Source organism: Acanthochromis polyacanthus, chromosome 22 (assembly GCF_021347895.1).
Source record: "Acanthochromis polyacanthus isolate Apoly-LR-REF ecotype Palm Island chromosome 22, KAUST_Apoly_ChrSc, whole genome shotgun sequence".
NCBI classification, from domain to species: Eukaryota; Metazoa; Chordata; class Actinopteri; family Pomacentridae; genus Acanthochromis; species Acanthochromis polyacanthus.
This window is the reverse complement of record NC_067134.1, coordinates 3,845,302-3,857,879: the sequence shown is the minus strand read 5'-3', so window position 1 is coordinate 3,857,879 and position 12,578 is coordinate 3,845,302. Positions and strand designations below refer to the sequence as shown.

The 12,578-nt window shown below is 40.8% G+C and overlaps 3 protein-coding genes across 9 annotated transcripts in view; 1 reads left to right on the top strand and 2 right to left on the bottom strand.

The window, feature by feature from the left end:
* The window catches only part of LOC127531969 (zinc finger protein OZF-like), a 146,092-nt gene extending 135,601 nt beyond the window's left edge, over nucleotides 1-10,491 (top strand). For 3 of the 7 annotated variants that reach the window (XM_051942724.1, XM_051942723.1, XM_051942726.1), the window contains exons 2-4: nucleotides 279-380; nucleotides 8,101-9,468; nucleotides 9,748-10,491. In XM_051942724.1, the coding sequence (XP_051798684.1) occupies nucleotides 363-380; nucleotides 8,101-9,468; nucleotides 9,748-9,993 (1,632 nt within the window). In that variant the 5' untranslated portion in view covers nucleotides 279-362 and the 3' untranslated portion in view covers nucleotides 9,994-10,491. Of the gene's footprint in view, nucleotides 1-278; nucleotides 381-8,100; nucleotides 9,469-9,744 lie in introns of all 7 variants that reach the window. The other 4 variants (XM_051942725.1, XM_051942721.1, XM_051942720.1 and 1 more) reach the window with 3 other exon arrangements.
* LOC127531938 (NACHT, LRR and PYD domains-containing protein 12-like) overlaps nucleotides 1-12,578 on the bottom strand; it is a 452,657-nt gene that overhangs the window by 80,365 nt on the left and 359,714 nt on the right. The gene's annotated exons all lie outside the window — the stretch shown is intronic.
* Nucleotides 1-12,578, bottom strand: part of LOC127531990 (zinc finger protein OZF-like) — a 176,752-nt gene that overhangs the window by 15,805 nt on the left and 148,369 nt on the right. The gene's annotated exons all lie outside the window — the stretch shown is intronic.

Below are 12,578 nucleotides of genomic sequence, written 5' to 3'. Positions count from 1 at the left end.
ACAGCATGAACAGTTTTCTACCAACAGTCCTGTCTTGAATCACCTGCAGTAGCATCTTTATGTTCTCTTTATTCTCTTTTTCCATGTCTGTTTTCTGTCTATGTTCCTTATTTTTAACAGTTTAAGTTCATTTGTATCAGTTTTAGGTGAAAGTGAAAAGAGCTAAAAGTGAAGTATTGAGTTGAAATGTGTCCTCTGTGTTGGCTGATGAACATATGGGACACTCTGACACTTGTGTATAGAGTGGTATCCTAATGAAGATGTGTTTGATGTGACAGGTGATTGGCAGGAGGAGGAGAGTCTGACGGAGGAGCAGAGGAATGTTGGCAGCCATTTAGTCTGAGCTCAACAACGGAGGAAACATGGATTCTTCACAAAAAGTGAGAAACATACCACTGTAACATTATTATCATGAATTTGTTCTTTAAAATGTGTAAAGTTGCTCCAGTTGGTTAGATGGGCCGACCAAAGCCAGGTGACGTTGGCTGGAGAGATGTAGCTCTGCAGAAGCAGCTGTACTGAGGATATAATGGTGGACTGCTAGGAAGCTGCTTGTTTTTTGTTTGAGGCTGAACTAGCTGCTGATCATACTTTCTGAAAATGTCTTACATGGTGATGAAGATAAGTAACGGAAGAAAAGTCTTGTTTTTCCAGCAAGTTGTTCAGGAAGGTAAAGAGCAGCATTTTCTTTGGTAGAGAATAATACTTTTGAGCATTGTGAGTTTACCAGCCTTTTCCTTCTCAAGAAATTCAGACAGTTGAACCCAGAAGTTTACTTACACTGTATAAACGACACATAACCCTTTTTTAATTTACACGATCTGACATTAAATCTGGCAATGCTTCTCCAGTTTTATGTCGGTTAAGATGACCAAAATTATCTTTAAATGCCAGAATAACGAAAGACAATTTTTTTAATAGAATTTTATTACTTTCTTCACAATCTTGGACTTGACTATGGACTTTAGCCATACTATGTTCCAAGGGTCACATCATAACAATACTTGTATACATTCCACCCAAAGCAACTTACTTGTTTCCATATGATGTGTTGCATGATACTGTAGCTAGGATACAGACTCAACATCCTGAGACACTTGTAATAATATCAGGAGATTTCAATCATGTCAGCCTCTCCTCTCATCTGACTGGATTTACACAGTTTCACTGCCCTACCAGAGAGAATAAAACCCTAGACCTGCTGTATGCCAGTGTCAAAGAAGCTTACAGAGCTACTGCCTTACCACCACTGGGCAGGTCAGATCATAACTTGGTTTATCTGCAGACCTGTTACAAACCTTGTGTGCTGAGACAGTCTGCAACTAAAGTCCAAATCAGAGGATGGACTCCTCAAACTAGTGAAGCTCTAAGGGACTGCTTTGAATCAACAGACTGGAATGTGCTTCTGGAAACGGATGAGGACAGTATGAACATTGACAGACAGGTTGATTGTTTTACTGAATACATCAGCTTCTGTAGAAACACAGTCCTACCTGCAAACACTGCCTGCTCTATGGATGACATCCTGTATTGTACTGGTACCAAAAATCAAATGTCCGGCTGAACTAAATGACTACAGACCTATTGCTCTGACCTCACACATCATGAAAACTCTGGCGCAGCTGGTTTTACGTCTACTGAGGCTTGAGGTCAAAGACAAACTCGATTCCTTGCAGTTGGCTTACAAAAAACACATTGGAGTGGATGATGCCATCCTCTTCATGCTTCACCGTGCCCTGTCTCATCTGGAGGAACCTGGAGTTTATGTGAGAATCAAGTTATTTGATTTTTCATCTCCATCCAACCCACCATCCTCAAGCACAAGCTCACAGAGATGGGAGTGGCTCCTTTCTGTGTTTCATGGATCACTGATTACCTGACAGGAAGGCCAGTTTGTCAGGCTGGGGAACTGTGTTTCTGGGACATGAATGAGCAGTACTGGGGCTCCACAAGGAACAGTCCTGGCTCCATTCCTGTTCACACTGTATACATCTGACTTCAAATACAGCATTGAGTCCTGCCACATTCAGAAATACGCTGACACTGCTATCGTGGCATGTATCAGAAATGGACAGGAAGCTGAATACAGAGATCTGATAAGTGCCTTCAGTGACTGGAGTCACAAAAACTGCCTGCTACTCAACGCCTCAAATACAAAGGAAATGATCATAAATTTCCGCAGATCCAAAACCCCTCTTCATCCATTGAACACTTGTGGTGTTGACATGGAGGTGGTGACATCATATAAATATTTAGGTGTCCACCTTGACAATAAATTAGACTGGTCTAAAAATGCAGACTTGATCTACAAAAAGGGCCAGAGCCGACTTTTTTGCCTGAGAGCACTTCGATCAATAGACATCTTCAGTAAGATGCTGCAGATGTTTTATCAGTCTGTGGTAGCAAGTGTCCTATTTTATGTTGCAGTCTGCTGGGGAGGCAGCATGAAGAACAAGGATGCAAGGCATCTGAACAAACTGATTAAAAAAGCTGCTCTGTAGTTGGAATCGGATTGAACACATTGGAGGATGAGGTGGAGAGACGGACACTTAGAAAGATGGAGGCCATTCTGACAAACATGGATCATCCACTTCACATTTGCCTCAGTGAACAACAAAACATCGGTGGACGGCTCCTATCCCTGTACTGCAGGACTGAAAGATTCAGGAAATGTTTCTTGCCATCAGCAATCGGACTGTTTAATTCAAATGCAAAAAGATAAGACCAAACAATTGAATTTCCCTTCGGGGATCAATATAGCAGTCCCTCCAGGAATTTGCGATGTTGTGATCACGCGAAATCAACCAATCTCTGCAAATTTTGCGTGGCCTTGCAATTTTGTCCAATCACCGCAACTTTCCCGCAATTTTGGCCCGCCTCCCGTGAGTTCCACCAATCATAGCAGCCCCCAGCGCAAACCTAATGCACATACGTCACCAAATTCACTTCCTTGTTTATGGTTTGAAGATGCAGACATGTGCAGTACTAATGTCTCTCATTTACCAACAAAAATGACTGCTGAAGACATTGATAAACAACTAATTCACTGATGTTTTTCACCAAAGCGAAGCTAAACTGTTTTACAACCGTGCAATATTGTGGTGGAATTCAAAAAAAGAAGAAAAAAAAAATCAGCGATTAATACACTTTAAAAAAACACGAAACATATTAGAACGGCTGAAATGAGCGGAAAACAGACCACATTAATCACCATGATGGAAACCGTTGCATCCAGATCCATTAGAGCACTGAAAGAATGAGGTAAATTAGTTTAATTATTCCACCAAAGAACTCGGCAGTGTTATGTGACGATCAGCGTGTGTGAATCCTTCCTCTGTTACCAACATCACTCAAAAACAGACTCAGGGATTTGAATGAAATTTTCAGGGTCGGTCAGAATGACACAAGGACCAAATGATTAGACTTCAGCAGTGATGCGGCTTAAAGTTTGGATCCACGTATTTGTTAAGGATTCATAGCGGCACTGCGTCTGATAGCGGCACGGTAACCATGGCAACAGGTGAATGCTACCTCAGCGGCCCGCTGACTATCACATGATTGTGATCCTACAACAAATCTACCACTGTGGACGTATCGGAAATGACACAAGGAACAACTGATTAAATTGTGGGGGTGTTTCTGAGTCCCATCAATTCCAGTTGCCAGCTACATATTTAGGTCACGCGATTCGGTATGTATACATGCAGAACACACCCCTGTCTTGGTGCAGGACTGCGCTCTCTGTGCTGTTCTTGTTAGTTGACGTGACCAGCTGTGAGCGTGTGCTTGTGAACACGTGTGTGCCAGGATGTGAAATTAACTTTTTAAGCCACTGACAGATATGTCCAAATATGATTCATTCAATAGTAAATTAGCATTTTGTGCCGCAAATCTACCAACCACATCATGTTAAACCAGTATCTGGCTGCTGCTAATTTCCCACTGTGGTGTGCCAGCTTTTGTGGAAATGGGTTGGAAAATTATATATTTAATTTCGGAATAAATATTGTCAATTACAGCGTTGAAACATGTTCTACAATCTGGAAAAAATGCAGCTTTTTAGTAGTTGTCACTGTCTCCCGCAATTTCATCACAACAAATAAGCTTAAAACATTGCAACTTTTATCGCAATTTTTTTAGAAAATCTGCCGCGAATTCAGGCATTTTCGGCCACAACAATCACGAAAAACGCCCGCGAAATCTTGGAGGGACTGAAGAAAGTCATTCTATTCTATAATCAGAAGTTTGCATCCACTAAGATTGCTATGCCTTCAAGATGATGATGTCCTGACTTTGAAAGCTTTTGATAGATTAAGATGTATTTTCAGGCACACCTCAAACCCACTGCTTCCTTGTGTGACGACATTAGAAAATCTAAAGAAATCAGCCAAGACATCAGGAAGACATTTGTGGGCCTCCACAGGTGTGGTTCATCCTTGAGTGCAATTTCCAGATTGCTGTGGTTTGAGGTTTATCTGTCCAAATAATTACATGCACAGATCAACACCATGGGAATGTCAAGCCATCCTACTGCTCAAGATGGAGATTGGTTAAGGTTAGAATTGTTTTGGAGGGAAATGTGCTCATCAACCCCAGAACAAAAGCAAACGACCTTGTGAAGATGCTGGCTGAGGATGGCCTGAGTACACCATCCCAACTGTGAAGCATGGGGGTGGCAGCACCATGTTGTGAGAGTGTTTTTGCTGCAGGAGGGACTGGTGCACTTCACAAAATAGATGGCATCAAGAAGATAGAACATTATGTGGAAATATGGAAGCAACATCAGCCAGCAAATGAAAGCTTGGGCACAAGTGGGTCTTCCAAATGACAAGGACAGCGCTGGTGCAAATCTGACACTGTCCTGGAGAAACTGTGCAATACTGACTGAGAACTGCTTTCTGCTTCATTGTGCCCTTCATATCTGCCTCAGAAGTTTCCCCAAATATTTGTGAAACTTGTCTATATCCGTCCAAAGGCCAGTGAAATAAATACCTGTGGGCACAAAGGTGCTTCTGCTCTGGGTTCCTCTGACCACAACTGCATCCTCCTTATCCCTGTATACCACTGTACTGAAGCAAGGCAAAGTGCAGAACATCAGAGTGAAAGTTTATCACACTCTGCAGGGATGTCTGGAGGTTACTGACTGGGACGTGTTTAAGGAGTCCTCAGCTGATATTGATGAACCGACTGATGTTGTGAGCAGCTGGGTCACAGACTGTGAAACCAGTGTTATTCCTGAAAAAATGTTAAACTATATCCAAACACTAAGCCATGGCTTTCTAAGAAGCTTAAAGACCTACTGTACAGAAAGAAAACAGTCTTCAGAGAAGGAAATACACTAAATCTGTATAACTGACAGAAGGAAATAAAGTAGTAGATCAGGACCCACAAAAGACAATACAAAGACAACCTTGAGTCTCAGCTCAAAATGAACAACCTCAGTTCAGTCTGGGACGGCATGAATCTGATCACTGGAACCAATTAATGTGTCAATGAGAGAGTTCAGCTCAGTGGTTATAATGATTTAGAGCTGGCTCAAAGTCTGAACAGTTTTTATGTCAGGTTTGACTCCCATGATTTCAGGGCTAAACATGCTGAGACTAAAAACTGTCTCATGTCAGCGTCTCCACAGAATCCCTTTCTTTTATCCGGGTTGGAAATAAATCTATGTATGTATGTAATCTGGTGTCTCAAACAGTGCAGACCAAAGAAAAGTCCTCTACATGATTACATCGGTGGCCGTTTATTGAAAACTTTTACGACGTCTGACCAAATGACCAAGATTACTGCCGATGTCCCTGTCTATCTTATGTTTTGTTTGATTTTTCTTTAAATGGCTTTTATTTTGCTTTTAATTGTTTTACTGTGTTTTTTTACATTTTAAAAACATTTCCTTTAATCGTTGTTATTCAGCCCGATCTCACGAGGATTCGTGAAACTGTTACGTAAATTTTTGTTTCGGTTTCGTGCGCACCAACACGATTTCGTCATGTTTTTCGTGCCGCTCACCACGAAATGCGCACCAATGTATTTTAAACGGCGGACTTTTCGTGCCACCCAGAACGTATTTCAAACGAATGTGTGTATTATATTTTTAATGTAAAACCATGGCGAATCCAACGCTATATTTTTAATGACATCGTCCCTAACCATAACCCTAACCATAACCTAACCATAACCCGGTGGTACACTTACCAATTTGCATAGGAATTTAAAGAATGTCCGGCGGCCGGCGGCCGCAAACGCGATCACACAAGCAGTATACGCCGATGGACAGCTTAGATCGTCATGAATCCGCTGGTATAAACCACTTTCAGCTGTGATTACCACAGCGGGTTTCGTTGTGAGCAACACGAAAAACATTTCGTGGTGAGCGGCACGAAAAACATGACGAAATCGTGTTGGTGCGCACGAAAAAGAAACAAAAAATTTACGTAACAGTTTCACGAATCCCCGTGAGACCGTGTTGTGTTATTCCTTTAACTGTTTTCAGGGATGACAATTGTCTGCGGATCCGCGGATTTCCGCCAATTTAATGTCAAATTTGAACATTTTTGTGAATCCTCTAAATCCGTTGAGAAAATTTTAGGGGAGTTAGGTACTTTATTGTCGCTGATGTTAACGTTGTTAACATCTCGCGGGAGTGAGGCGTGAGTTTCGTTAAACGAAACTCGCGCCTCACTACGAAACTCACGCCTCACTCCTTCGAGATTTTCACTGAAGCTATCGTTCGATTGTAAACGGCCCAGCAGTTGGACAGCTTCAAGCTTGGACCAATCAAATTGCTCGTAGCATTCTTTGTCACAAATTCATGGTGGCGTGTTCGACTCGGATGTTTGGAGATTTGGTATCGTGTTCAGCGGAATGATGAGATTTTTAACGAAGGATCAGGAGTCATCAGTCACAGAAATTGACAAAAGTGTCAAAAATAAGTTCCGATGGGAATGGCTGGAGAGAAAAGTCACTGTGAAGGTGAAAATTGGCTCAAAGATCGACGAGGTAACAGAAACACTTGGACAATTTCTGAAGAAACCAGACGTGGCCGGAAAAGCTTTTTGTGTGTATTGTAACGATTTGATTAATTACGGATCGCGTGGATGCGTAGCACTGTCAGACAGTTACACCAGCAGCATCAACAGCTACTTCAAGTGCCAAGGCAAAAGATACATTGAAAGAGAAGGAAATGACTGCAAGAAAAGCCCACCAGCAGGAGTTGAAAAGGAAGGCTGTCCAGAGACTTACACAGCTTGCTGCAAAGAGAAGAAAATTGACAAAATAGGAGTGTTGCAGTGAACTGACTTGTATATATTGTACATAGTAGAATAGAACTCTTATAGATTTGTGAAATATTTTGGACTGAAGATAGTGAGAAAAGATTGAAGAACATGTAAGTTAACTTTTCATTAAATTTGCTGACTGAAACAAGTCGAGTGTTATGTTTTTGACCATTTTTATCAGTCTAAATGACTTCTATAAATCTCTCAGCTTCAGCCCCCCCGGCCCGCCCCCTCCACCCTGCCCCGTCAATTTTCAGCTGAAATCCGAATTTCCTGTTGACATCCCTGTGTTTTACTGTTTTGTTGCTTTTGTTGTTTGATGGTGAACGGTTGTGTAACTGCTGCACAACAAATTTCCCAGGTCGTTCGGGCCAAATCCAGAATTCAGTGGCAGAATTACAGATCTTTTCTGGACTGGTATCAACATCTGATCCCCGAGGAGAAATTTCAAATTGTACATTTCTCCAGTAATGTAACTTAACGGAAAGTCTGGGGATCAAGAGATCCTGGTGGTACAATCCCATCAGTCACGAGCTCTGCTTTGTTTTTCACGCTGATCGACAGATTTTACTACCCAATATTCTAAAACTACCGTGTAGAAAGCTGAAAACTATCGGCCTGTGAAAATAGTTTTGTTGACATTGTGAGTGTGCTGTTGACACATTTCTAGGTTTCTAATGACAAAGCTGCTAGCATGTCTGCAGATTCTTGATTTTGTTTCAGCCTCATGTCCAACTACATGGAATTGAGACTTTTAGGTTCAATTTTTTCATGATTGCTCTTCCATCACTGCCTCTGTTTTTATCTTTGTCTTTTGCTACAGAAATGTAAACACAGCAATGGAGTGAGATGTGGGACCTCTGAGGAGGATAAGGATGGTTCAGCAACAACGGCAAAAAGAGATGAATCACTGAGTTGTGAGCAATGTGACAAGACTTTTATTACAGCAACAAAGCTAAGAATTCACAAACATATTCACACTGTGGACAAACCATTCAGCTGTGATCAGTGTGGAAAGGCTTTTACTCGGAAGAGTCAGTTAAAAAGACATCAGCTCATTCACAGTGGAGTGAAATTGTTCAGTTGTAATCAGTGTGGTAAGGCTTTTACTCGGAAGACTCGTTTAAAAAGCCATCAACTCATTCACAGTGGAGTTAAACCATTCACCTGTGATCAGTGTGGAAAGGCTTTTACTCACAAGAGTCAGTTAAAAAGCCATCAACTCATTCACAGTGCAGTGAAACCATTCAGCTGTGCTCAGTGTGGAAAGGCTTTTACTCAGAAGAGTCAGTTAAAAAGCCATCAACTCATTCACAGTGGAGTGAAATTGTTTGGCTGTGATCAGTGTGGAAAGGCTTTTACTCTCAAGAGTACATTAAGAAGTCATCAACTCATGCACAGTGGAGTTATACCATTCAGCTGTGATCAGTGTGGAAAGGCTTTTACTCACAAGAGTCAGTTAAAAAGCCATCAACTAATGCACAGTGGAGTTAAACCATTCAGCTGTGATCAGTGTGGAAAGGCTTTTACTCACAAGAGTCAGTTAAAAAGCCATCAACTCATTCACAGTGGAGTTAAACCATTCAGCTGTGCTCAGTGTGGAAAGGCTTTTACTCAGAAGAGTATGTTAAAAAGACATCAGCTCATTCACAGTGGAGTGAAATTGTTCAGCTGTAATCAGTGTGGTAAGGCTTTTACTCGGAAGACTCATTTAAAAAGCCATCAACTCATTTACAGTGGAGTGAAACCATTCAACTGTGATCAGTGTGTGAAAACCTTTACTCAGCATGAACAGTTGTTGATCCATCAATGCCCCCATTCTGGTAGAAAGCGGTACCACTGTGACTCCTGTGAAAAAACTTTCAAGCACCAAAAGAGCTTAAAATGTCACCAACGCATCCACACTGGACATGATGTGTACCGATGTGATCACTGTGGTGAACCATTTGTATTGTACTCACAGTTAAAAGCTCATGAAGTGACCCACACTGGGGTTAAACCATACCTTTGTGATCAGTGTGGGAAACGCTACAGCTACATTGCAAACCTCAAAGTTCACCAACGTGTCCACACTGGGGAGAGACCATACAGATGTGATGAGTGTAAGAAGACTTTTACAACTTTGTATTCCCTGAAACAACACCAGCAGATCCGCACCAGAAAGAAAGCATTCAATCAGTGTCACAGTCAGGTATGTAAAGACTGGTCTCAGTCACAGTGTACACACAATTGTGTATTGGATAATTTTGGATATTGCTGCAAAATTGTTTCAAAACAGTTTTGAACAACTGTGGTCGGTTGAATTCTGTTAACACATTATCAGCTATCGTTCAGTCTAACCTGTATTGGTTTTGTCACAGAAATCTGGTCCAGGTTAATCTGGGGATGTAGGTTAGATTAGGAATTCTGACATAATCAGACAACTGAATGTTAAATTCCAACAGTGACGTTCTCTTTGTTTTCCAAGCAGAACGGAACAGATGGACAAAACTCTCAGACTTGTCAGCACTCTACCAATGGTGAACAGTGCTGCTTTGACCAGTCTGGACCAACGTCCAACCAACAAGGAACCCAACAACGACACCAGCGTATGCACACTGGACACAGACTGAACCCCTGCCAAGAAGATTTCTCCATGCAGGGTTCAGTAAAAGTTCATGAAGTCCTCCACAAACTTAAAGTCCTTGAGATCCGGCTTCACAGAATTCAGGTCTAATTTCTTGTTTAGTGTCTTCGTTGCTTCGTTGCAAAATCCATTAAGAGGAAAGCTGTCGTTAACAGACGTGACTGGTAAATTATTTAAACCATTCAAAGTGGTTACTCAGTTAAATGAATTATCAGTGGTAGAGGGATAGACGTCTGGATGGAGGCAGTGAGCAGCAGGGCGAATTTCCTCAATTACCACCTTAATGGTTCCTGAGATCCCTCTGGGCTGCAGGAACCTGTTAGATGCAGAGCTGGTTTAGTGATTCTCTGATGATTAAGCATAATTAATTGAGGAGATTACTGGCCTTAGGATTCCTGTCTGTCCGTCTGTAAATTTAAAAACATGAAGTGTTCTATGAAAAGTCCAATCTTTGAAAGCTGACATGTAGTTCAGAATCATTTCTTTGTAAATTAGCTGCATCCAGTCATTACCATGACATTGGCAGTGATTCTCTGATGATTAATCATAATTAATTTAGGAGATTACTGGCCTTAGGATTCCTATCTATCTATCATCCATCCATCCATCCATCCATCCATCCATCCATCCTTTCTCAGCTACAGCATCTGCACCTCTGCTTCTGTGTTGAAGTAGTCATTACAGGAGAGAAAGTGGAGAAAATCTGACAAATTCGTCAAGTGGTCCAGAAAAATCTGACTACCCCTACAACTTCTCTCCTGTAATGATAGTAATAAGTAATACATAGTTGATACTTCACACAGCAGTAGCAGAGGTGCAGATGTTGTAGCTGAGAAAGTTGGAGGTTGCACTTCTTGCATTCCAAGAATAGTCGGGGAGTCAGATTTTGTTCAAGTGGCCCAGAAAAATCTGACTCCAGATTTTTTTTCATATCATACAATCTGCACTTTTAACTCAACCTGCATATTTCTGTTAAAGTCCTAGTTTTGAAATGGTCTCTCTGTTCTTAATCTGCCATACTGTGATCATTTAGCCTCTTATTTCATTATTCTGTTCTTACAGACTGTAATTTACGAGTTTTTTTTTAAACTTGTTGTGATTTGGTGTTTTAGCTGTTGTAGCAAATAATTTCCCAGGTGTGGGATCAATAAAGAATTTCAATTCTATCATATTGTGAACTGGCCCTATAAAAATAACAACAATAAGAAATTACTTTATACTTAAGAACTATACTTATATTAAAGACTTATACATAAATACCAGACATATTTTGATGCCATATCTTGCATTCTTAGGGGAGTCTGATTTTAAATAAGGAGATATAAAGTTTTCTCAGTGAACAATTATTTTAATGACACGTGTAGAACACTGATGGAATGTGAACAATATTTGGCGACTCCACCCTGTCCTGTCCTGATGTCCTCATAGGAGTGAAGCTGAGAGTAGCGTAGAATCTCCCCAATGCCATTAGGGTGCGCACATACGGATGAGAAGAGGAGGAGAAACATGTCACCCAATCATATTTAACAGGAAACATGTCTTGCAGTTCGGTACTTAGTCACATTTAACCCAAAACAACAGCAAAAGCAGTAAACCTACTTCAGAAAAAACCCGTCAAGTGGCCACAGAGTGAAAAGTAAGTCACACGCGTTCATGCGAAGGGGGAGTCAGATTTTTCCGGGGAGTGTGAAAATTGCACAACACCTGGGTTAGTCTGAATCCTTTTTTCTGATTGGCTGAGACGAGACACGTGACAGTGTGCATCTATTAATGATCGGAAGCATTCAGGTCGTTCCGGTTATACTCGGTAGCGCTCTTCAGTAAAGGAGACGCAGTTTGTTATTTTCTTGATTATCGCTCGGCAAATTACAAAAAGTTGCAAGTTAACCCTTTTTCCACATTTATTAGGCAAAATTAGCTTGCCACCGTGGCTAAACATGCTAAAAATGGCTTTGCCATCCTGAGGAAGGCTTTGCCTATGGCGAAGTGGAGAATGGCTAGCACAAGCACAGAGACACCCTGAAAATTTGACACAATCTTAAATATTATGAAATATTTGTTGAAAAGTCTTTTTCGTGTGTTTCTAAGGGTGTGGCTGCATCAGAAAGACACAAATACAAATGATATTTTTTGGTTTGTTGTTTACAAGAAATATTTTATGGAACCAGTCAATTTTCAGTTTTAATGTCTTTTATTAGGATGTGTTTAGTTTTATGATTGTACTAAAATAAATGACTCTTGAAGACCTCAAAGTGATTCTTAATGCAGTATTTCACAAATGTATGGGATGTCCAATCCACTGCTGTATTTAACAGCAATCTGATCTGCTGATGTTAGCAAGACAAACAAGTGAAGGTTTCAGGCTTTTATCTAGAATTGTTCTTGAGATATTCATCTTCAAACAGCCTCAAATTTCAATGTGAGAAAATCAAAATGAGTGAAACTGGGTCTGCAGTCCACTGAAAAACCTCTAAGAAAGTGTCTGACATACTGAACTAATATTTCATAGATAGCATTGTAAATCTCCACAGTTATGATTTTAAAAAAAGTTTTTTTGGGAGATGGTCAATGATTTGAAACGGAGTTTGTCCCCTAGAGGACAAATGGCACAATCACAGAATGAGGGTATGTTTTGAAAAAATATCATTCAAAATTTGTCCAGAGAAGTGACTACA